At 35.4% G+C, this 26,847-nt stretch overlaps 1 protein-coding gene across 7 annotated transcripts in view; it reads left to right on the forward strand.

The window, feature by feature from the left end:
- The window catches only part of ELP4 (elongator acetyltransferase complex subunit 4), a 140,401-nt gene that overhangs the window by 49,831 nt on the left and 63,723 nt on the right, over positions 1-26,847 (forward strand). For 6 of the 7 annotated variants that reach the window (XR_009745009.1, XM_061462802.1, XM_061462803.1 and 3 more), the window contains 2 exons: positions 9,012-9,120; positions 11,835-11,941. Coding sequence is in view for 6 of the 7 variants with exons in the window: in XM_061462802.1 (XP_061318786.1) it covers positions 9,012-9,120; positions 11,835-11,941 (216 nt within the window). In the remaining variant the exon portion in view is untranslated. Of the gene's footprint in view, positions 1-9,011; positions 9,121-11,834; positions 11,942-15,767; positions 16,251-26,847 lie in introns of those variants that run through there. The other variant, XM_061462801.1, reaches the window with a different exon arrangement.

Consider the following 26,847-nt stretch of genomic DNA (forward strand, 5'->3'; position numbering starts at 1 on the left):
TGCTTCATAAAACAAGTTTATGGTTGCCAATAGGCTGTATTCTGGCTCTGCCACTTGTGATTTGGTAACAGGTACCCATTTCAAAAACAAACACAGTATACATCCAAAGCATATGTTTGTACCCACATTTTAATTGTCTTTTAACGGACTTATTTATATTATGATGAACAGTCACACTGTATGTTAAAATTGCATGCCAAAAACGGCCTTCTTATTTTAATAAATTTTACATTTAGAAGGACACTATATACACTTCCTTATCACCATCTCTTCAACACATTGTCTCTTAATAGAAAAAAAAAACCACTTTTCTAAACTGAATACATTAAACTTTATGAGTTAATGAGTATATGCAGCATTGCAATTTTGTTTTGCATTTTGCGTATATAATCTGAAAATACACCTATGAAAACTTTAAAAAATTAGGTAAGATTTAGAACTAAATCTTTCAACTGCAATATTAGACCTAAACAGTTAAATATCCCATCACAGTATGGAGATAGTCATCTGTTCAAGCATATGGAATCTTTTGGCTACTGGACTAAGTAGTTAATATAATGCCCAGTGTCCAGACATGGACACAACTGTTATGGAAGCAGAAGGGAAGAGGCTCATGTACTGAGCCCATTTGGACAGTGATAAGTAAAGATTAGAAGAGTGACTTTAAATAATGCAGGACCAAACTAGGTACCTGCTTTAAACAAGTAATTCTGTTAGAAAATGGAAGGTAGTACTGTTTCTCTGAGGAAATACTTTTTTTTTTGTTTGTTTGCATAAGTAGAGATCTAAGTTCTTGTAAAAAAAGCCCTGTGAGTCTAGCATTAAATATCTGCTGTCTATTGTACTTCAGAACAAAGAGTTGTAAATTTTGTGTAAAACTCTATTTAAATTATTGCATATATATTTCCCATCTGAAGTGATTTTCAAATAACTCAATATTGAATTTATGTGCAGTATTTGCTTAGAAACATTTGTATGTGAACTTTTGGTGTTGTTTAAAAACCTTGAAATTTCAGAACCTAATTTTACATCTTTTTGTTTAGACCTGCTCTATTAATGACAGTGTATCATTATAAAAAGGAATACTACATCTTTAATGATGTTTTTGTGCCTGTATAGTTAAGTTTTAATGATAGGGAGAATTAAAAAAAAATAAATAAAAAAATAAATTAGCCTTGTAACCTCTTTCTCTTCCAGACTGATGATGGAAAATAGAAGCTCTTAGCCACAGAATGTAACACTTAGAATTAATATTTAATTAGACCAGCAAATTCTACACCGTGGCTGAAAGCTTCCAAAGAGTTGTTAGTGCCACAACTGACCTACAAGTTTAATAATAACTCACTTCTAGGAGCAAGTGCCAGTTCAGCATAGTGGAGCCACTGTAAGAAAGTCCTGGGAGATTAAAATCAGCAAACCAAATGGCAGGCGAGGATTCCTGGGATGGAGCCTTCTGGAAAGCTGGGAGTTGGAGTAGCTTTTCAGCCAGGATTCAGATGAGAGCAGTGGGCAAAAAAAGCTGATCCCTCCTGTTCTGGGAGCTTCTGGTTGTAGGCCAAAATCCTAGAACAGATTTTTTCTAAGTGTTCTTACTGCAGCTATTAATTTATATCACAAATCAAGTAATGAATGACTTATCTTCATCTTCTAATTAAGTTTTAATACAAGCATTATCACTGAATTCTCTGGCAAGGAAGAACACCACTTTTTTGGAGTGACTAATTTAGTATGCTTGTGTTGCAGAACGTTTCATTTTATAGTATCTAACTGCTTCATAGATGGTTCTTGTTACAGTATGATATGATGAGCAATTTATTGTAGTGTTATGAAATATGTAAATTAAATAAAAAATGTGTATACGTTGTAAAATAGAGTATTTTGAAGGTTAAATAGCTTAATCTTGCTTTTCATTTTCAGAACAATTAAAACATAAAGCCTGTAACTCTACCATTAGATATCCATCGGAGCCTTAATTCTATGGCAAATTATTCTAGTGAAATAGGGCACCCACCATAAGTTCAAAAATGTGCAGACACACAGCAACAGACTGAGGAAAGAACATTCTGCATTATTTATTGGCTAAATCCTAAATAATTAAAGAAATGCCTACTCATTAGTTAAAAATTAAAGCAGGTGAGAGCCTTGCCAGCAGAGGGAGCAGTCATGTCTTTCCTTGGGTTCCCACCGTTTCCAGCCTACCCATCATTTCCACCCTACCTCCTCTTATTTCCCAGCCAATTTCCCATCTGGACCTAGCTTTACCAGCCTGTTCCTGATGACAGCCTATAATTTTATACTGAATAAGGGATTCGGTTTTAAAATTATTTTATATTTCGTCATCTTTCAGAATCAGCTGTTCCATTTGATATTTGTGTACTAATAATTGAAATAATGGTGGAGGATCTTTTTGGTCACCTGGGAGTAAAATGTGATTCACTGTTTAAAGACTTAAAGTTGCAGCAATAGTTGGCCTTTCTGAATTGGTAAGCAAAATGCAGTGACTTTTTTTCAGGCAAAATTGCAGCAAGAACTCCTAATCTTTATATATAAAATTAAAGTAATTATATATTAAAATTAAATCCTGTTATTCCTAAGGGAGTCACAGGATTTCAGTTAAGCTAGTTGGTTTCAAATACATTAATTTCAGCAGTTTTGTTGTGGCTTATTTGTAATATGACTCATTTTTTCAGTCTACTTTTGTATCTCTACTACCCTATGAGCAACTCGTAGCACTCAGTGGGTTTAATTTTCTAAAATCTGCTCAAATGGTCATTTCATTTTTGCAATTATTAACGACAGATAATACCATTGAGTTTTACACACACACACACACACACATATATATATATATATATATATATATATACATGCTTTATAACAATGAGATAATCTCATTAATAAGGACCAGATAGTATTTAGGGAAGATGCTGGGCTCACCTCCACCTCAGACCAGTTTTTGTACTCATTTCTTCCCAGCTCTTCACCCTTCACTGGAGAAGGTCTCGACGAGGTTTATTTTATCTACCCTCTGCATCAGGACTCGTGCAACTGCACCCCAGAACTGTTCATACTCATGTGTAGCCTGTGCTTTCAGCTACCAACTGCTAAGGAAAGAGTCAGAAAAGCATTGAACAGGGATTCAGCTCAAAACATGTCACTCTTTAACACCCTGTACATCTGTCATCTCTTTCAGCCAGATATTAATGGGATTTTCAGCACCCAGCTTTCTGAGCTTTGACTCCCACGTTATCTTTGTGATACCACCAAGTATTTTCCTGATGCTCCAAAGCCATAGATGCAGCCTCCTAAGCCAGGTCTGAAATGGAGGGAAAATAGTGAAAGGCTAAGTTCAGTTCCCAGCTTACTGTCAACAGGCTTGTGACATTGGACAACTCACATGACATCTTTGTGCTTGTTGCTTGACTTGGAAATGCAGAATGCAGGACTTGCCTTTCTTTTGTAAAGCACTTGGAGATCAACAGATGGAAAGTTTGTTTTAAACTACATAGTCTTTGTTCTCACTTTTGGTTTTGTAGGCCTCAGCAGCAGCTGTTATTGACTTCCTTGTTTTACCTGTTGAGTCATCATTTATTTCAGTGTTGGCCTTTTTAGGTCTTTCCTCTCATGGCAAAATATACTTTTATTTCGTAGGGTGCCAAGGTTTGCTGGCATTAAATACTTTTATACCTCAAGTAGTAGGCAAGTCAAGGCCATCCATTTTCAGTGAAGATCTAAAGATTTTTGTGTATGTAATACTTAGTTTTTATTTCCAAGCTGATTATTCTTCCTGAAAACTTATCCTGAATTTTTTTATGGATTCTGTGTCATCCACTGTCGTCTGATATATTTGATAATAGCATTGCAGTGTTCCTATAGCAGTGATAGTGGTTTAGGTGTAAGATAAGGGAACCATGCCTCAAATGTTTTGAGTTCTTAGGAAACAAGAATAATAGTTCTAACTAGTTTCACAGTTGAAAGACTCCAAAGACTATCAGGACACACATTATTAAAAGCAACTTCAAAAGAACCAACCAAAATCTGGAATTAATACCTCATGTAACATATTGGCCAGCAGATGCTTTGTTACTCCCTTCCCATTTTTACAAGTAGGTTGTATCTAATTACCTGCTCATGTCTTCACTACTTGTCCTTTCTTTGCTTCTGTAATCTGTATGTAATTATTCAAAAATGCTATTCATTGCTTCATAGCTAGTGCAGTAGTACACTGTGTGTCTGAACAAATGAACCAAAATCAGGCTTCTGTGATTTCAGCCATATGAACAGATATTTATACTTAAGTTCTATTTTAGTCAGTAAGGTTCTTCAAAGGTAAAAGAAGATGCCTGATCAGTCTGAATCCCTAAATGTGAATTTCTTGTCACTTGAAGACATTATTTGTAGTAAATCTTGAAATATATTTCTAGGATATCTGTCTTCCAGCAAAGACATCATGCTTGTATTCAGTTTTGTTGTGACACTGGTAGAGATTTCTGCATGCCAAAATTTGTTTATGTATTGTTCCTTATCTTATGTTCCAGTAGCCTGAGTGTATATTCATTTTGGAGCCAAAATTCAAAGTTCAGTGAGTAGGTTTGGTGTGTGCAAGCACTGAAAACAGTGCTAATCAACTTAGAGTCAGAGTAAGTATAGAATTTTATACTTTGCAGGCTTTATTAATTACTGCTAAAACACTGTTTGGCAGAGCAGTTATTAATCTTTTGAGGATTTGTGGATGATGAAAAAGTGCACAAACTGTATCTCTATATAACTAGTACAAGAACCTGATACCTAAATTATTTTCCCAAAATGTATGGGTAATTCTTGGATTTTCTAAGCAGTAATTATTTACATAGACTTTCAATTTATAATTCTTTGGAAATTAAGTAGTAATGGCAAGTGGTAAATATTTGCATATTGTGAAGTCATTACCACACAATTCTGTGATAATCTCTCAGAAAATATCAAGAATTATTTATCTATTGGACATCCAGCCAGTGCTTCATTATAGTCCAATGTGGCACAACCTAGTGTTGATCTTTTTTGTGAAAATTCACACACCAAAATATGCTTTAAGTTTATAAGGTTCCTGTTACTTTGCATGCACTTGTTTGCTTGCTGTTTATTATTGAGACCTTCTTTCAAATGAAGTGTCAGGATTACTGCACTCACCTGCTGTTGACAACATAAACTGTTGCCTGCAATTACAATTTACCTAAACTTGGGGGGAATATCTGAATTCATCTTTAAATTCTCTGCTGTTATATGGGGAATGTATGTAACTTACTGGGTTTTGTCCCAGTGCTAGCAGTTGCTTGTAAGTAGTTTTTTAGGTAATGAAATCCATTTTAGGATTTGATGTATTAGCTCTTTAATTAAATGTTTTCAAATAAAATCAGTGATGGAATTAGATTACTAGGATGTAAAGGTACAGAAAAATAAAACCCTCTGTCAAAAGATAGGCCTAATGTCTCTTTGAAGAGACATAGTCTTAAAATACCTTATTTTCAATCCAATATATGAATTAGTATTAAAATTATGTTGATGTATTGATCTGAATACAAATGCAAACACATGAAGCCCATATGATTCAAGAGCTTAATGTATTTATACAGGTGCTAGTTGGATCTCATTGTAGAGCTTTAACATGAGTCTCTTATTTTTCTATTAAATTTTGAGATAGGTACTATATACCAAAGTTGAGGCCATTCTAAGAACATTTTCAGTTTTTTTACTTTTTTATACTTAATCCAGTGGGAGGACTAAAAAATTAAATATTATTACTTAAATTTTGTGAGCTTTTTAATTTCTTTAGAAACTGATGAAATAAAAATGGGAGGACATATCTCTGGGTGTTATAAAAAATTTGACAGGAAATCAGAGGAGAACTAGAAATTAGAGCAGAGTTGAAAAGAGAGGGTTTTTTTCCTAATACAGAATACAGATGAACCAAGATTGATTTGATTATTAGTAGTAATTGTAAAATTGCAGTACAGTAAGAACTCAATCCAGGAGAAACACAGTATTAATTTCAGTCTGTAAGTCTGAGTACAGAGGCTGTACATGTATTTTTGTTGGTAGAATACTGTGCTTTATACTCAGACACAGGAGATGATATGTTTATTTGTAAATAAGTATTTACAAATACACACAAATAATTACTTGAAGCTATGTAGATTCTGCAAATAAATTAGTAGGACAAAGCAGTCTTTTTCTATAATTGCCCTTCCCAAAAGCTGGTTAAACAAATATGTCTAGTTTCCTATTGTTTTGAAACTACAAATTTAGTTTTGCTTGGTTAAGCCCTAATATTGCAAGTTTGCCCTTAAAAGATAATTTCTCTCTAAAACAGCAAGCACAAAGTAAGATATAGAATGAATGCCCAGCCCAGCCTGCACAACAGGCTTGCTACCATGTTGTTAGAATAATTACATTTTGGCTGAACTAACTAATTAAGAAGACCTGCAGTGCATCTAGCAAGACTGAAAACTTTTCAGGACTGGGTTGGAGTTTGGGTTTTTTTTATTTTTTGCATGCAATTTAAAACAATGCCTCTTCCAGCTGCCAACAAACTCTTTCCCTGAATCTCCCCATTCCTGGCTTCTCTCCTAACCATGTCCTGGCTCACCTCCAGAGCTGCCAAGTTTATGCCAGAAGCAGGAGGTAGATTTGTATGGGGCTGGAGGAAGATCTGGAGCTCTGTTAAATTTTCAAGCCCAGATGGGGCAACATGATTTGTGTGTTTATGTCAGGATGCCATACATCACAAGTATCTGTGTGCTGACGTCAGCTTTGATTGAACGTTAATGTGCTGAGTGCTGCAAACTAGAAAATACATGATAGATACAAATCTATGGCAACAATGCCACATAAGCAAATGTCTGTTTGGTGTGGCGATTCACTGTGCGAAATATTTCCCAAGATGCACTGCATTAAGCCAGGGGAATATTTTTACACACTTTAAAAACAAAACCGTAATCAGCAGGCAAACAGACTACAATTTAAGAAAGCAAACCTATTAAGAAAAACTGAAGCCAGCATTGACATATGTATCATTAGGCAACTATTGAGGTGCTGTCCCTCACTTTAATCTTTCCAGAATTAAGGCCAAATAGGAAAGATGCTGTTCTTGGTTTTTGCAGGACTGTTAATGGTGAGGATACCTTGCTGATGGCTGACCATCTTTCAGTCCAGTTTTTGTAACCCATTTTTATCCAAACCAGCAAGCAAAAACATTAATGGACAGCAAATTTTTCTTTAAATGGTAGAATATTTTTTCCATACTGAGAATTAGGTTAGCTTCCAGAAATCATAATTTTGTTTATTTATGTACCAATTTTGTTTTGCCTGCTAATACAAATAACATCCAGCATCCTGCCGAAGAACTGGAAAGATACGGTCATTTCTGGTCTGTGGAAATCTAGAGATCGTTGGCTACTTCAGATTTATATTTATACCATCTTTATGTGGTTGTCTCTGTAGAATAATGTAACCAAAAGGTTCCATTGATATGTAGTATACTGTCTCTCTCTTCCTAGAAGAGGAAGTAACTTGCAAGTCAGCTTTAATATTTCGGGGGTGGATATAAAAGCAAAGCTTAGGGATTGATGGGTAGCCAGTGTTCTTTTAACTCAGATCACTCATGTTATTCCTCATAAGGGAAATTCTGTAGTGTTTTATCATTATCCATCATTAGACTTTGCAGGTAAAACTGAAGTTCCCTGATTCTGTGGGGATAGATCATTTTGGCCTGTGCACAAGTACGGGCTTTGAAAAGAGATCAGTCCCCAGGATTTAATGCCATCTGGCCCTAAGGTGGGAATGGGAGGGGGTGTAAAGGTGCCATGGGATCTGTGGATTTAGGCCTTGTAACCTGAGCAGATTGGTCTGTGCAGGCAGGCCACAAGTTACTTTCTGTAGAGGTCAACAAGGAGAATTCAGATTATTCTTTGATGAGAGTAGGAAATGTTCAGCTTTCATGTCTGCTTTGTAGGCCTCTCTGTGACTAGGAAATAGACTGTCACTGAAACATGGGTTCCTGAAAGCAATTGATGTACTAATCGCTATTTTAATAAATGAACCTGTATGTCAGTACAATGAATGGACTTTTCCAACTTACGAAGGGATGTTTCCCTTCTCTCTACTCCAAAGTATACCAGCTGTCCAGGCAGCTGCAAGATAACAACTTCTTATTTTAAAGAAATATTTTGCTTTTAGCACAGATTTGTCTCTTTTTTTTCTTTTTTTTTTTTCCTCATTAAATACTGACATCATCAAATCATTTAAGAACATTTAGTCTGGAGTTACCTCTGAAGATCTCTGTTGTCACCTTTGAATGTTGTTTTCTGCTCCATAAAATGAAGTAAGGAAAACTGCACAGAAAACAGCTTATTTAAGGCACATGGCACTCCATTGTTGCACGAGGCATAAGGCTTCACTTACCACAAATATATTGAGAAATTCTAATGCTGCTTGAAGCCTTAGATTCATATGTTGTATAGAGAGTAACTTTTAGAAAGAAAAATACTGGAGGAAAGAAATGCTTTGGGTTTCCATGGTTTTGACTGATGACCAAAACGAATAATCATGTGGGTTGTACTTGCTCAAAATCTTAGAGATATACTTAAGTGTATCCAAAACCAAAGTTTTCAGAGCACAAACAAAAGCTGGGCATCTTGACTCATAGTAGAAGTCAGTGAGAGGTGCTTAACTGCCGCATAGTTTGTAAATATCTCTTGATGTGAGCAAATGCTGATGTTCTGAAGATTTAGGAAAATATTAATTTTTTGCTGAGTTAGCCCTTTTATAGTTTCTCCTTGTCAAATATGTTTTCTTTAGACCAAAATTTCAAGTCCTTTTTCTTAAAAAAATAAAAAAGCCCTCTAATGTAATTTCTAGGTATTTATGACCTATTTTCTCCCCAGTTTGCCATTGAGAAGACCAAGGCTTACTCTATGAACATTAATTACCTTTTTCATCACATAGGATGTGTATTTTGTTTCCATGTCTTACAGAATAAAGCAATTATGGAACGTGTAACAAACTTGTCAGATACAGTACTTGGTCTTGAATCATTTATTGGCTCAGAGAGAGAAACCAATCCATTATACAAGGACTACCATGGTAAGTTCCTTCTTTAGCAATGCAAAAAGTCTGCCTTGAGTGTTTCTAGGGCACTTAGTGGCTTACCCTCCAATTGGGTATCTGCTATAAAGTAGCATTTGATTTCATTTTAGAATAAACCTCTTAGATGTTTCTCCTTGCTAACCAGGCTTGAGTTAGGAAAATTTTCAGTAAAGTGCATTAAGGCTGCAAAGGAAACATGGCAACTCCTTGCATGTTGTCAAGCCATATTACGGAGGCATGGCTCAATCAGATGTACATCTCAACAGGCAGGCTTTGGGGAATTCACATGCAGAGGAACCTTGGCAATCATCTGACCAGCGAGCTGAATCTGTCGTGAAATCAATACTTTTGATCTGCCAAGTTTTAAATAGAGAACACAAGAAAACATATATTATATTAAGGTGAATAAACTGCTAAATGGTGTGCTGTATAAACTTGATCTAAAAATAATGTTCTGGTTTTCAGCTTTATGTTATAGCACTTACGCATTTAAAGAAATGAATATGAATATGTGTGGCATGGAAAATGCAAAACTAATTTTGGTACAAAATCATTTAGACTTTCAAGTGATTTATATTCGAAACGTGTAATGGTGTTTAATCTTGTTTGTTGTTTCCCAAAAACTATGTTAGCTGCTTCAGCAGAACTATTTAAGTTTTAAAAGACTAGATTAGAAGTTATGCATAGCCAAAGCAGTGAATGAGAAACAATTTTAGCTAATCCAGAGCGGTGCTCCAAGGGTGCATAAATTACAGCTATTATTATTATGATACTACTGGAGTTCCATAGAAACCTTTAGTTGAAAGTAAACCGCTTATCCAAAACCTGCTGTAAACATGTGAGAATGTGGCAGTGTTTTCCACAGCAGCATACACAGAAAAAGAAGCAAAGATGGTGTTGAGACACCACTGTGTGTATGCAGGCTGTAATTAATAAATCAGAGAAAAATCTTTTTTAATCTGAAAATAGTGCACATCTCATTATCTGAAAAAAAGGTGAACAAAAAAAGAAATGTGAACAAAAGCTAGAATAATTTGCCTCATTATTTTTTCAACTGTATAATGGTGCTGTGGCATTTGTTTATGCTAACATAATTCTGTCAATTTGATGCTCCCTTTCTCAGGGAAAGGAAAAAATTCTTTAAGACAATGTGTGTTTTAGCAGTTATTTCCTGGGTTCCTGTAAAACTGTATGCTAAATCATTTCTGGTACTACTTAATAAAAATGATATGCCAATATACATAGCTTTTGAGGTTTAGGCAACCGTAACTTAACATTCTAAAAAAGGTATTCTTGACAGTTTTAACTTTGTGGATTCTGTTTGCTTAAGAATATATTTTAAGATTATTTAATTACTGCAGATGGTGGAAGATTTTGACATTCAATAGAAGCTTACTTAAATTATTGCATTATTTAATGAATCCTACACAAATAATTTTATTAAGCTGTCTGTAAATCTAAATGATTGGAAAGTCCATATAATAACAGAAGAATTATATAGCTGATTTTTAAGTAAAAATTTTAGAATACTGTGTATAAGCAACCTTGTGTTGTACCTGGTATTTCTATACATAATAATTCTATTTTGAACTCATGAGCCAAAGAAATAATTCTCCTATGTCACCAGACTGGAGACAGGGATAGAAGGTTTCAAAGTATAAAAATATTTTTCTAATACTATTGAGAATTTTTGTAATTGGTACCCATAAAAATGGTGCTTTTAAAATTATTTCTATTTTAGGAAACTTTCTACCCTTATTCTTCCTTAAAAAAAGAAAAAAAAAATAAACCCCCCAAAAATACTTGCCTTACTTTAAATTAGGGTTTTAGTGCTTGGGGTTTTTCTCACAGCTGCCGTTTTCAAGTAAGTTGTCTTTTATAAATGTTCAGTATTTCCATTTAGATGGTGACTTTATGAATAGCAAATATAGGCCAGTAATTGAGAAGCCCTGTAGAATTTTCCTGGGTTTCAGATGTAGGAAATCACCCTTAGGTTGTTCAGAAACTATATTAGGCTGCACAAAAACCATCCAGCGTCCTTGTCAGAAAAAATCAGCTTGAGCTTTAGCTGACAGAATGCAGAGCTTGCAGTGCACCTAGTACTGTTAAAATCATCTGAACAGCTCTGTAAGCCTCCTGCACAAAGAAAATGTATTTCTCCAAGCATGGCATAGGGGTTAAAATTTCTTGAAAAGCAGGATCTAAATCAGTATTTTCCAGCAACTTGATTTCAAGTCGTTTTCAGGGCGCAAAATGAAGTACTTCTCATTAGAGCTTCAGTGGTTATCACTAACCCATAAGCCTTGTTTTGCTGGCTGCTTACTGGTGCATTTAATAAAATAAAGATCACTCAGTGGTGCCGTGGGCAGCATGCAAGGTGATAGCCATATTTGCTTACTGTAAATAAAAGAGAAAATCACACACAAACCGGCTGTAGTTTTGACAAGTACTAAGATCGCTCTTTACATCTGTACTTCTGTACCAAAGTGCAATTAGTTTTCCTCGCAAAAGGATTTCTGTTTATCTTATTCTGCTTGATTACTTGAGTATAATCACACCATTTGCTTCATTGCTCCTGGTAGTAAGCTCCAGTTTAAAAAGGGGAGGATGAGTGTGTAAATATACAGAATTCTGCTGTAGGACTAATTTATGCATCTAGATGACAGCGTTTTCTTAATTCTTTTTCCTCCTTTACTCTTTCTTTCCACCAGGTTTGGTTCATGTACGTCAGATTCCTCGGCTTAATAGCTTGATCTGTGATGTGTCAGACACGAAGGATCTTGCTTTTAGATTAAAAAGGAAGCTGTTCACCATTGAGGTAAGAGAAACAGTTTTGTTTCACTATTTAGAACCCAAAAGGTGGAGCTAATCCCATCTCTTATGTTTCGTTTTGTGAAATGCATGAAATATGCATCAGATGTTGTAAATTCATTTCACTCTGGTTTTGCTGTTCAGAATGACTTTATAAAATCCTGTTATATGAATTCTAATTAAAAATGTCTCATTTGCGGCACTAAATCAGTCTGTTATAAATAGTTTATTTGGCTTTAAAATGTACATAGAAAGTAGGCCACAACCTTCAATAACAAAGTGTGACATGTTTCTAAGGATGTCGGGAGCATATTTAATTAAATGTTAATGACTTGCTCTTACTTGTGTTAGTGGGTGGGAAAGTAGCTACATGTTATTACCCCAGTAGAGGGATTTTAATGTCTAATGCTGCCTAAAATTGTGTGTGGTATGAGGGATAAGTGTCCTTATCAGTATTCAGAAACCATTTTCTTTGCATTACAGAAATCACCTTTCGCTCTTTTATGTCATTTTAAACACAGTATCATTTACACTAATGTCCCTAAGTAAATTTCCTACTAAATTTAAACTTTTTTCTATGACCTTTATGCAGACAGTCCTGATAGAAGGTAGTAATACAAAAGATGTATTTCATTTTAATCTTGCTAAAGAGCAAATGAACATAGCACTATTAAGCAATTAGAGCTGATGTATTTATTAACCAAGTAATGCTTAGAGATGGAAGATGGCTTTCAGGGCGCTGTGATAGTCATTGGTACAGTCTGGGCAAATTTTTTTTTAACAAAGACATAAAACAGCCAAGCATCCCTGACAAACCATTTTGTTTAATCTCTTTTCAGATGAAAAGCTCTTAAGCAGGCCACTTGTCTTAACTGCTTGAAACCATAAAAAGAGAGAATTGCCACCAATAAATTAGCATATTTTTTACTCCATCACCAAATGATGGTCAATGTGGCTTGGCACTGCTTTGGTGTTTGGGACTTCACCCTTAAGTGACCATTTTGGCCCTTATTTGACCCTCTGCCCTTTTTAGCTGGCCACTTGATAAGGTAACTTAAGGGTTCTCTCTCTTCACTGCCCCCTCCCCTTCACAATTGCAAGTAGCCCTAACCTATAAATCATTGAAAGGGCCCTATCAAGTGACAAATTAAGGTGCCCTCCTCCTAATTAATGGTCATCAATGTCTTTAATTATCTAACCCTATTGAGAGTAGTTAATAGTTAATCAGGCAGCCAGTTCTTCATGCAGGTCATCTCTGCATGAGTGCTAGAAATTTCACAACTAGAGGTATCCTTTTCAGAAGCCACTTAAAGGCAAATACATGGAGGAGGACATTTTTCCCAAAGACATTCCTTCATAATGCTTCTCACTTTCCAGGGAATGTGGTTAGTGAAACCAGTTAACCCATTTTAACAACTGCTTTTGAGCGGTACATTAGAAACAAATACCTTAATAGCCATCTGTTTGATTTTGAAATACAAACATTCTTAATATTTTCAGAAGTGCAGAGAAGAGTGCACCCTCATTGCGCAACATAGTAAATTTTCATTTATTATGGCTATGAATTAGAATATTTGTTTTTTTTTCCCTCACTGAGTCCTGACTCAGAATGTATCTTTTTCTGTCTGCTGTATTTGGGATTCCAATTTGTAATGTGATTTGGAACAAAAAAAAACAAAACCAACACCAAACAAAAAATGACAAAACCTTTAGCAGGAGTCTCTGTAAAAAGCATGGAATTAGCAGTGGGACAGAAGTGTTGGAAATGGGTGTAGCAGAACTCTTGAAACAACCTGTTGCCCTAGACTTGCATGGATGACCTGCCTGTGTAATTTCTCCCTTCCTTGCTTAGCTGCACCCCCTTTAGAATAACCAGGTTTTGTCAGAGGTGTGCTTTCTATAAGCTGCTGAACTAAGACAAACTAGCCGGTTTTGAACATGCAGGGTCAGTGTCCTACTGTGATCTTCCTGTACACATTTCAGTAATCTATAATATAATATATATGTTTTTCTTCCTCATACTATAGGGGAGGCAGCTACGCTGAGTAGCACACTGAGGTCCGTAAGAAAATGGGAGCAAGGGAAAACTGAATTAAGAAGGGATGTGAATAAGATGGGTTTCTGCAGTTAGAGTGTGTTGTGTCAGCAGTCAGGTTTGGTTCTGGCGGTAAAAACAAAGCAGCACAACGCTGTGTATTGTGTACAAGCAACAGTATACTTTGTACAAAGTACATCTAAGTTGATGATTTCTTTAGTGTGTAGGTTAAATGTGAAGTAAAAATGTATTTTGAGTATGTTACAGTTTTTTAAAAAAATGTATCTACTGCTTAGATATACACACTTTAGGGTGAAAATACTGACCTCTACTTGAAATGCCATTTTAAAAACAAATTATGTAAGAAAAGTTAGAAATATACAACCTGTGATTTATGGCAAAATTTCTCTAAAAAAGCTTTTCATCACTACATCATTCTTTTTTGACAGTTTAAAATAAGGGCATGGGACATGGATTTTCTCAGCTCTGGATTGCTTACCAGTTAAATCATTTTATGGTTTGGCCCTCATCTGTAAAGCAACCTTAAATGTCAAATCCATTTTATTAGATTGCAGTTTTGTGAGAGGGACTCCTCCTCTTCATAGTCTGCAGAATCATTGAACTGTTGCAGGTTTTCCTGTATCTTCGTCATCAAAATGAGATTGACTGAAATGTATTCTGAAGGGATTTTTTTTTAATTGAAGATTTTTTTATTAATATTTATGAGTGTTCATTTTTCATTCGTAAATAATGTGGTAGACCCTTTCAAGGAAAACTTACATGTTTATCATAAAAGGTGCAGTAGCTCTATCAAGCTTTCCCAGATCTTCACACAGTAGTTACTAGTGATATATTATTATATGGAATATTATCAGAGATCTGTCATATGTGCATACCACTTTAAAGGATACAATTTTGAAGTTAGCCTGTCTAATCCTATTTCTTCCCACTTCGGAATCTTAATTAGAAGGAGATAAAAACCATCATTTGACTAAATTATTGTCTTGAATCTGTAGCAAAAGGTATAATCCGCAATTGGGCCAATTAGTGTACCCCATAGTTAGCTATGCTGAGGCAGGAAACTTGATTAGATCTGACACCAGCCTAGTTCCCACTGTTGTTTTGCCAGGTATGATGGTCAGACTTCAAAGGGCTTGAGGCATCAGCAGGGCAAGGTTTGGAGGCCAGCTTAGGTCCGGTCGTTAATCTCTCTGCTAAAACCACAGCAGCCCTCTCACAAAACAAGCTTACAGGACACAATCATGCGGTATTAAAGTTTGGGTTGAGTCATGCCAATTTGCCTTTGATTTTCTGATGATTGACTAAAAGATGGCTACATGACTAGACACATACTGAAAGTTTACTGATTAGATAAGTTCCCCAAATATTTGAAATATTTTTTGATTTCTCAGTTAAATGATATGACAGCCCATTCATCTTAATGAAACTTTTCAGCAGAATTGTTCTTGAAGTATTTTTTGCTTTGTTTGTAACTCTGAATGTAACTTTCCTCAGCAGTTGATAAATTGCACAGGCACATTAGCTTCATAGTTTTATTTGGTAGAACTTGGTCTTTGTTGTTCCAAAGCCTCCTGTATGAAAACTAAAGGAATCTGTGCCTAGGTTTGATTTTTTTTCACTCCTCAAAATTTCTAAGGAACTGTTGTTTGCCTTTGTTATTACGTATGTTTATGATTACTTGCAAAAAGAGAATTTCCTCTTAATTATTTTCCACCTTACTGTAGATTAAAGTGCTGTTCCAGGGCTGCGATTACATAAGTGTTCCTTTCTTTTTCAGTCTGATTTGTTGAAATATTGCAGTAACAGTGACATGTTTCCATTCTGAGAAGAGCCTAAGGCTGCTTTAGTATTATTCCAAATGATTGAAATTGCCATCTTGCTGACTTTCCCTTGGGCAGCTTAAGGCCTGTTTACTTTTGTATTTGTTTCACATGTTCCCTCTGAGTTTGGCTGGCAGGACATCATTACCTGGTTTGACAAGACATTTGGAGAAGATTCATATTTGATTAACTCCCTTTGTTACTGGCTGATCAACATTAACCTCTGAAATTAGGTATTTAAAGTTAAAACTTTTGATAAATTCATATAAATGTTTGCAAATAGGAAAATTTGTGAGTTTAATTCCCTAGTTTTGTTTTACTGCTAATTTTTAAAGTATTCTGGTAACAGTCAATTCGTAATAGTGAAGAAAATAAGCGTTTTCCTACAAGTTTTATAGTACAGTTTGTCAAATAAATGCTTGTTGTGACTTTTATCAGAGAGCCAGAGGTAAGAGTACGAGCCAGATGATACGATTTTCTTTTTAATGGCTGTATAGCACCTGTGCAAACCAGAATAGAAATCTTAAAAAAACAGCTCAATTTGAAACCAAGTGTCATATGCTATATAAAGAATTGCCACACTGCAAAAATAAGTAAGTTTCCAGAGCTTAATGTTTGAGCTCAAAAGATTCTTTTCTGAGAGGTGTTTCCTGATAGGAGAAGTAAGTCAGAATGAGAGGAGTCCTGTGGCAAGCAAGTTGTTGGTTTCTCAGTGGCAGGCAGATGCAATATGGTACTATGGAGCACTCTGCAGTGCATTTTTGCCAGTGGTAATTGCCAGAGTAAAAGGTTATGTCTTTGGAAGGAAACATAATCACAAAACTCAGCAATTAGGTCTGTACAGAATTAAAGTAAATGTATGATTCCAAAGGCATTAAAATAAAGTCCTTTCTTCATCTGTCAAAAAAGACTATAAGAAAATTAATGATTGCCAAAATATTTTTAATATTTAATTGCAACTCCAGACATTCATGTGTATGCTGTGTCCAGCACTGGTATCTGGATGGAGGCTTAAAACTCTTTTTTGTAAGATAGTGAATTTGGCCATTAAAACCAGGAAATATCTTAGGTAGCTTCCACCTGAATTCTCTGTTTTTCTCTTTTGGGTTTTTTTAATACCAGTTGTACTGTAATAAATTTTAAAGAAGAAGTGCAGTTAGCCACTGCTGTACATTATTTACCAAAAGAGGTGGTAAGACCAAGTCCGAACTGATGTCTTCAGTGCTTCAATGTGGTATTAGCATCACACAGTTTGGTCCTAAGAGACTCAGGAGATGGTGGTGTCAGTGAGTGCCAGAACTGTGCTCCTGGAACATTTTGTAGTTATTCATTAAACGCATCAAGAACAGATACAAACATAATGGTTCAGGGTTATTCATGAGCTGTTTCTTCTGGAGCAATAAATCAACCCAATCATCAGTACATATGGGATCAGCATATATTTAAAATACAGAGGTTGTTATGGCATGTATGTGTATCAGTGAGACTAGAAAGCGCCTTTTGTACCTCTAATAGCATCACTTCTTATAGGCTTCTTCCAACAAAATTTGAAGCAGCTTTCATTAATGACACCCCCTAACGCTGACTGTATTTCACTGATGTTTATAAAATTGAGCAATTTTATAAATAAACAAACACATTTGAGTTAATCAACTATTTTAGGCACTATTTTAACAAAAAGAATCTGTGAGCCAGTGATCTGACAAAAGGCAAAACATTGGTTTGTTATAAATTTCAGTAAGGTAATAGTTCTTTAGCAATTGGAAATGAATTCTTGTTTGCTGAGATAACGTTCACGCATTGTAACACCAATGCTGGTATATGCTACGTGATACGTATTGTAATATTGGGAGCTCAGTCAATGTACTTTGGTAGATAAATCGTGGCATTACAAGACTTGACCCCATGTTAGGGCCTTACAACCTCAGAATGGAATCTGCTTTTACCAAGCCAGAGGGTAACACAGTTGTGACTGCCCCACTGCCCAGTGTCTGGAGCATAAGTGAAACTTTACAGTTTTTCCTGATTGAAATGTGAGACATAACTTTTCTTTAGGGTAGCAGAAAGTGTATTTCTTTAATTTTCTAGTGTAATAAAATCCTTGGGGTCTCTCATCCCACGTGCTTGAGAACACAAGTACCCTTGGAGCTTACGTGGAAAACTTCTCTTTCTCCTCAGCCTGCCTTGAGCAGATAGCATCGTACCTGGGGCAGACTGTAGTATTGGATGCTCCACTTCAGCTCAGGGACTCAAATGTAGAGAACTCTGCACAAAGAACTGAACTTTCTAACAGAGAGTGGTAAAACATTGTAATAAAATTCAGATTAAATTTAAGCCAGTCAAACCACTGTTACATTGATTTTTGCTGGCCTTTTTCCCTATGATATTAATAAAGAAATTACCACTGTTTTATTTAAACATAGTTCAAAAGATACTAATTAGAACACAATAAAATTTTCTCAATCTAAAATTAGCAATACTGCAAAAAGGTACTTCTGCAAACTATAATATCATAATTCCAAGCTCCATTTTGCATTATTTCATCTAGTAGCCAGTTCAGGTTCTTTACCTGGTATGGTGTACTTCACTGAATTGTTTTGTCAGATGCTGTCAAGCCAACCTACCATTGTTAAAGAAAATCAAACTAAATCATTTTGGCATGAGCCTTGCAGGAATAAGGCACAGAATATGAAGGGTTTGATGAAATCAAGGATTTTATTTCAATATTGTAAAAGGCTGCCTGTCAAAAATATATTACATTCTTTCAAACACTTTTGAATAAATAAATGTGTTTAAAATTGTGACAGTACAATTTAGATAAAGTTTTGGGAGATTATTTTTAGATTGTAAGAACTTGAGGTAAAACAGTACTCGGAGTGCTCATAGTTAGAAAAAAACCTTGAATATTTATGGTACATAGAACTGAAGTCAAGTGATAAGTTTTATGTGGTGTATGGAATTTCATTCAACTTGTATATTGTGAACATGTGGACAAATTTACTTTGAAAATAATCACCTTATTGTGTAATACAGAATAATGTAGACTAAATTATTTTAATGTTCTGAAGATGAATATGGGAAGGTACTGTTAACTTTTAGATTGCATACAAAGAGTTGTAGTATCCTGAAGTTTATTTCATAATTCATTTTGATTTATGGGTTGTTTGACATTCTACAAGTGTAACATGAGGGTTCCATTCTAAACATTAAAACTTAAAATACAGCGCATCTGCAGTTCGTTGTCAGTAAACAGAAGTCATATATATTTTTATTAAAACAAATAATTACGTTGTTTAGAAATATTTATACCATAATGGTGTTTTTGCAATGGAAGAACAGGCAACAAAACCATTAATGCAATTAAAGGTCACTGGTACATATTGTAATGGACTGCTCATTTACAGGATCTATGTTAAGGGTCAGTGCTGCAGCATGAAATGAATTGGCCCTGTTCAGTCTGTAAATGAATGGGTCAAGTTATCTTTTATTTGCCTGGAAAATAAAGTAGTTAGAATATTCCTACTTTCTTAGTATTAGAGGACAGGTAGGCTAAAGAGATCATTCATTAAAATGTTGGTTGGTAAAGATTAAAAAACTCTTTATCTACAAGGTATATATTTCTCACTAAAGTAGTAGTGCTCTATAAATATAAGTTCGATACTGATGCCGAGTGTTTAAGAAGCAGAAAGAATTAAGCACTATACGCATAGTTCTCAGCTGGAGCTGAATGCCACCTCTATTAACTGTTTTTTAAAATACCAAGTTTTAATAAAAATAGGATATTTCATAGTTGTATGATGTTCTCACTTTACAAAGAATAACAAATTTAATGATGCCGTTACATGTTATGTCGGTGTGCTAAACATAAGGAGGACATGGAGCTGGTGGAGCAAGTCCAGAGGGCCACGAGGATGATCAGGGAGCTGGAGCACCTCCCGTACAAAGACAGGCTGAGAAAGCTGAGGCTGTTCAGCCTGGGGAAGAGAAGGCTGCATGGAGACCTCATAGCAGCCTTCCAGTATCTAAAGGGTGCCTACAGAGATGGTGGAGACGGACTCTTCACTAGGGACTGTAGTGATAGGACAAAGGGTGATGTGTTCAAACTTAAACAGGGAAAATTTAGGTTAGATAAAAGGAAGAAGTTCTTTACTATGAGGGTGGTGAGGCGCTGGAATGGGTTGCCCAGGGAAGTTGTGAATGCTTCATCCCTGGCAGTGTTCAGGGCCAGGTTGGACAGTCTTGGGTGAGATGGTTTAGTGTGAGGTGTCCTTGCCCATGGCAGGGGGGTTGGAACTTGATGATCTTAAAATCCTCTCCAACCCTAACTATTCTATGATTCTGTTATTCTACACAGTAGAACAGATCTCTAAATTTTGTACATCTACATTAATGCAGGAAAATAAAAATTTAAGCTTATAGGAAGTCAGATTTTCTCAAGCACCAGTTTACATCATATCTGAACCTTATTGAAATACATCTAAGTAGTAGTTCAGGGCTGTTACTGAAAAGAATGAGAAGAGGATGAATTTACATCTCTGCGTGGTAGATGCATATCCATCTGGATCATCTCATCTCAGTACTGTTTGTTATGCTTTTGATTATTGATCTTTGGGCAGAAAATGATTCAAAGTACTCTGTAAAGTAGGAAACTGTAAGGTAGCCCCATCTAAAACTTGGAAAGGATTAAAATGTCATTTTGTAGGTCAACAGAGCAAAGTTGCGAAATGTTTGCTATGACTAGTAGCATGCATAATCAAACAAATTCCAAACTGTTTTTTTGTAATCTTGCAAATTCAAGATTAATGCTTAACATTTCCAGTCTTATGAAAATATTAGTGATTTTGGATGAACATAATCTGTAAGAAACCACTCATTTATGGTTTCTTTAAATTCTTCACCTCTAAAAAAACTTTTTCATGCCATTTTTCTCATCTCTTTGTTTTACTGATTCACAAAGGATATTACCCTTTACTGAACTTTTAATATACAGGAACATTTTATTGAGAGCAAACTAGTCTTACTATTCTTAGTCTGAAAGACTTAACAAAAGTGCTGAAATGAGACAGGGGGAGAAAAATAGACTACAAAGTACTGCAAGTGAAGAAAAAATGTTCTGTAACTGTTGTGCAAACACAACTTTCTGCTTTGGCCAAATTATGAGGTATTATTTGTGACTGAATTCCAGAATACATTTTATTTCTTTATTCTTGGCTGAGAGGATTGTGCAAAAAGTAGATTGTCATAAGCAAAATGGCTGAGGAGTATGGTGCCTAGGGCATAAACAGACTTAGATTTTGGTCATGCCATCTTTATTGCTCTCTATCTCACAGCTGTTTTAGTTGCTTGTTATTGATTTTATTTTTCTTTTATTTTTCTTGGTTGTATTACGTCTGGTTTTCAAAGGAATCTGTTGTTATGCATAATGCAGTTTTAAAATTTTTCATTGCATATTAAAAACCAGTAGCTTTTCAAATATCAAGTGAGACTGTCCCCAGGAAGATTATTTATTGCAGTTCAAGAGGTATTTCTGGCCAGCTTACTGTTAACACAGTATTAACACCCTTCAGAATAACATCTTGAATTTGAATGGGATTACCAAGTTGCAGTTCAGCTCCCTCTTTCCTCATTCCTTCTGAAGAATGTGAGTGGTAACTGTATAGAGTGCAATAACCAAAGCTTTGTATTGATACCCAAAAGTACATAAATAAAGTGAATTTGTGTGCCAGTGTATACCAGCCATTGACTGCTTGACTTTCAGAAAACAGCTGGCAGCACTCGCTAATTCATTTTAAATGGCTCAGATATTTAAGGTTTGAGAAACCCATAGTTTTTAGCTTATGAAAATACTGTCTGTAGGCTCTTCATCTTCTTTCATCCTACTTCAAGTCTGTTATAGCAAAAATCACTGAAGAATTTTCAGTTAGAGATTCATTAAATTCATATGTTTACAAATCAGTTATGAAATAGACTTACCTTTTCTTCATACTAAATCACTAACCTTTGGGCAGTGTGCCTGCTTGAGTCATGTTTGAAAGTAAAAGCGGAAAACCTTGACGTGAGAGTGATGAGGCACTAGCACAGATTGCCCAGAGAACCTGTGGTTGCCCCATCCCTGGCAGTGTTCAAGGCCAGGTTGGACGGGGCTTGGAGCAACCTGGTCTAGTGGAAGGTGTCCTTGCCCGTGGCAGGGGGTGAGAACTGGATGAGCTTTAAGGTCCCTTCCAACCAAAACTAGTCTGGGATTCTATGGAAAAAAAAAAAAAAACAACCAAACAAAAAAGTTCATCATTTTTAAGTAGGATGTGAGAATGGCTGTTCAACAGAAATCAGTTTTGCCTTACATTCAAAATGGTGCTTGCCCTTCTTAATATAACATAATTGTTTAATATTTGAAGTTTTAAAATCTTCAGTAATCTTTGCTAAGGAGCTGTACATTCACTTGTTTTGAAAAAAATAGGCTCTGTGTGAACTAAAAAGTTTTCAGGTCGACGGCTTCCCCATGGTAGCTGAGTCTTTAAGGAAACTTCTGAATGATTTAATACAATATTCACCACTTTTTATTTTAAATCTCATTTATCATATAAAGAGGAAATGAGTAAGCTAAGGAAGACCTTGTTCTGGTTTTAGTATTTTTGGCTTAAAGACATAGGTGTCCGGAATTGGTAGTGCTGACTTGCAGATTGAGAGTAGGATCCAAGTAGGCTATGGTGAAGCTACGCTCTTGGGACTGGCCAAGGAAAGTCTCCTTGTAGATATAGCCACAGCTTGTACTCATCCTGACATACAGTATGTGATGTATAGAATAAACACATCCCTCAGCTGCTTGAGCAACTATATATCACTAACTGAGCAGCATTTTATTTTCAGCTCTTTATGATGTGGTGTTATCCCTTGATTTCATCTCTTCTCTCATTGATTTATTAGGAATTTGGTAATGTGTTGCTTAATCAATAAATACTGCAGTCTCTTCAGGCAGTTATGTCTCAGGTGCGTAATCTAAAGCCCCTGAGGCAACACCATATACTTCTTAATCAGTACTTCTAACCTTTTGGTACAAGACTTTGTAATTCTGTGTGGATTACAGGTTTCCTATGCTGCCTCAAATGACCTTTCACAAACCTTTTGCTACCAGAGAGTAGGTTTGACAAGAGTTATATGAGGTTTTGCTCTATAATACAGAGGGAAATGATTCTCCCAGGATGTTTATTAAGAGATAAGAACCAGTATTTCATTTGTAATTCTTGTTGCTGTTAAAATAAGGAATTAATAAGAAGAAAATCCAGTATTTGTGTTTAGATCTGATCCTCAACAGTAGCATAGCCATGGGCTGTTTGTACTTGGTCTACATCATCTAGACTAAAAATAGCCTTCCTGTCATTTTATTGGCAGAGTTTTAGCTACTCCTTTAACTCTGTTTAAAAAATAGATAGAAAGACAGCATGAATATTGAATGTGTGCAGATATTCCAGCGAGTAACTAAAAGGAGATTCCTGATGCTTAGAAGGGCTGTATACTTAAATGGAATTCACATTTTGCTTAAGAGGCATTCTGCAAACTATTATTATCCTTAAATGTATTAGGTCAAGTTTTTTTGTGTGTATGTGTCATTAAAGTATCTACATTCAAATATCTAGGCATAAACATATTTTATGTTTTATTTTATTTTATTTTAGCTTTATTTTATTAGTGTCCTGCTTATGTTTTTTTCTTTTTAGGTTTTCTTTACGTTTTGATAAGAACTTACAATGAGGTATTTAATTTCTCAGCAGTTAAATAAAAAGCCACATTATTTCTAATTTTTCTTTTCATCAAGTGAGGTTTTGCAGAGTAAGAAGACAAATCACTATTGCCTGCTAAAATCTTGAGCAATAATCTGAAACTTCTGGTAGTTTTATGTTTTGTTTTTTTGAAAACCTGTGGAAACAGCAAAGGAAGAACTGGCTTGTGCTTGTTCTGTCCTAAGAAAACATGGGCAAATTTAAGAATTTTCAGGGCCACAGCTGCAGTATGGAAGAGACACAATTTTGATATGGACTTGCATCTGTGTTGTCTTTTTTTTCCTGATCTGAAACGGGTGTTCTGGCTTTGGAAAAGCAATGGGAATTAGATTCAGGTTACTGAAAAGCCTCTAAACCTACAAAGGAAAATTTTGCTGTGTTTGTAAGGTAGAAGGGTTACTGAAAGCATTTTGAGAGTAGATTACTTATATCCTCATGTAAGAAGCACTTTTTCCTTCTGTAGTCTGAACTAAAAATTATACACATGCATGGTGTGTTCTGCTTTTCCTTCTCCTTTCTTGTTCATCCACGCCATGGTGTGGATTTGTATCCTTTATGACATTATTCTGCACATTCGGTGTAGAAGTTATCTGTGCTCACACAAACATCTGTAATACCTTCTTGCAGCACATGCTTGCTTTGTATTGTTTTTTGTTTCTCTAGTTTGTGTTTTGAAATTACATTGTTACTTTGCAAAGTTTACCATTTATTGAAGGTGCAGTAAGAGCAGACATATTTGAAAGCAAGGTACATTAACTGCTGCTTTTATGGAAGATAATGTTGTTACAAACAACATTATGAAGAAGAGCAATCAGCATTGCAGTTTTTACATTAGCACATCTGAAGGGAATAATTGCGATCTGTTACAAGTGCATAAATAGCATTGACATGGGGGGGTATAATTTTCCAGAACTCATAAGCAAAACAGAGTATTTACTGGAGACAATTAGGCATAAGTGGTGTATTGTTATATGCACAATCTAGACAACTGGTAAGAATATCTATAAATAAAGCAGAATTTGTACAAAGCCAGGAACAGTCTGTAGCAATAATTTTTACTGACAGAAGTATCACTATTTATACCAAGTGTTTAGTGAATTAATATTCAAACTATTTTATGAGTGGTTTTTAAGCTTTTTTTTCCCCGAAAAGAAGAACTATAGTTCCATACAAAATTATGCTCCTAAAAGATTTACTGTTCTCAGCATAATAAAAATATTATAAAATTACCTCCTATCTTAAAAAATTGAACCAGCTATTCTTGTTTCAAGTTTCATCTAATATATTGTTCCATATGGTCATATGATAAACACATTATTCCTTGAACAGGAACTAAGAGTAAAGCTGCCAGGAAGGGGTTTTATTGTCAGAGTAGTTCCCGCCTCATGTTTTGTAAGAGATTTCATGGTCCCATTGTAAAGAGTGGATGATTTAAAACGTGTTCCCAAGATAAACTTTCCCATTGTCATTAATGAGGATGGATAATACTGAGTGACAAGTGCATTAGGAATGACACAGAAAGAGCTGTTAGATTTGTCAGAGTGTATCACTTCAGGCAATGAAACTTGAGGACATTCTCTTTTAGCAAATTTTTGCTATTTATTAGAGAAACAAGGATTGTGATTGCTCACACAGGTGGATTTTATTATTTCGTTCATTAAATATTTAGGTACCTTTGAAAAGGTAACGGTGATAAATATGACCATTATGCTCCACTGTAAGGGGTGCCAAGGATTGCTTTGCTTACAAACAATTCAGCAAAACTCATATACCTTGTAATTGTTTTAAAAATGTTTATTTGGTGGTTAACTTTTAGTTTGCAATATTGTTACAGAACAGGAATATTTGAGGTTATATAATAAGTGTGAGGAACTGTCATACTGAAGCTTCTGGGATGAAAAAGCTTAAAATTAGGACACTATACATGTAATATACATTGACTTAAAAAATTGTATTTCTCCATAGAGAAAGACTTTTTAAATATTTATCCCTGGATAATTAATAATGTATGACTTTTTCTGGTGTTTAAAATCTTTCCAAACTACAACATGCCTATCAATTTCTATTTTGAACACGCAATTGGTCACTTTTTCGCCTTGATTCATCTTGCCTGGCTGCCAACCAAATTTTGCCTTTGTGCACCTTCTTGACACTAATAATGACTGAGTTTCTGTTCGTTTGCGTGCAGGATTTCCCAAGCGGCAGTTTCGGGCTGGGATAAACTATCTATCATGATTGCGTACAACTAATCTGCCTCAACCAAACCACCCAATGATTGAAATTGCATTTGACAATTCACCTCTCCTTGGCGTGCCTGAGGTGAACATAGCTACAGACCATCCCCGGAAGGGCATAGCAGCTCCTCCATATGTTGGGGAGGATCCTTTTATTTGTGTCAAGAGACTTTTAGCAAAGCATGTATAGACAGAGAGGATTTTTTTTCTTGGACTCCCTTTTTTTCAGCTGCATAGCTGCTGCTTTCTCCTAACCAAAGCATTTTGGGTTTGTGAAGCATCTTCTGATTTTTAATTTAGAACTGTTAAAGTCTTTCTCTGAGACAAACCCTTGCAATATTGGATGGATGTATAGGAGGTAAAAAATTCCAGAGGTATCTAAAATGTCATGTATTGTTTGTTAGAAGGTTATGTTATTAATAGATCAGCAGCGATAGTCGAACTTAAGACAAGATGCCTGTTACTGTGTTGACCTTTACCAAAGCTTACACCTGCTTGGAGCATTTTGGTAATACACCTAAGAAAGAATGACAAAGCAAAAACTGCTTCTGTTCTTGTAATCTTGAAATCTTGTAATTTTTTTCCAAATTGTAAATTTATTCATATTGTGTATGCTTACTGGATTGAAAAGCTGTCTGTCAGCTTTCTGTGTCTGACAGTCACATTGTCCTTTCAAATAAGTACTGTCCATTCCTGTTGATGGAAAGGGCAGTTTCAGTGGTGCGCTCATGAAGGCTTGACTGTCAGCCTAATTTTCTGACACATCAAGTCATAGTCCTCTCCATTCTTAAAACTGAAATACATTTTTTCAGTCTTTTTCATTCAGCAGATTAAGTCCAAGCTGAATTAATAATAATTTTGAAATGCTTGACAACTGAATGTGGTACATGTATCTATTTTAGTTGTGGGGAGGAAGCTAAGTAATATGAGTATCATGCTTCCTGTAGTGTTTCCTAACAAGTCCAGAAGAATCAGGACCCTTTTGAATATATAAATCTTAGTAACCAGCTGCACTGAAGGCAAGG

Source organism: Pezoporus flaviventris, unplaced genomic scaffold (genome assembly GCF_033815535.1).
Source record: "Pezoporus flaviventris isolate CSIRO_AGI_PZ_B2104156 unplaced genomic scaffold, CSIRO_AGI_Pfla_v1 ptg000036l, whole genome shotgun sequence".
Taxonomy (NCBI): domain Eukaryota; kingdom Metazoa; phylum Chordata; class Aves; order Psittaciformes; family Psittacidae; genus Pezoporus; species Pezoporus flaviventris.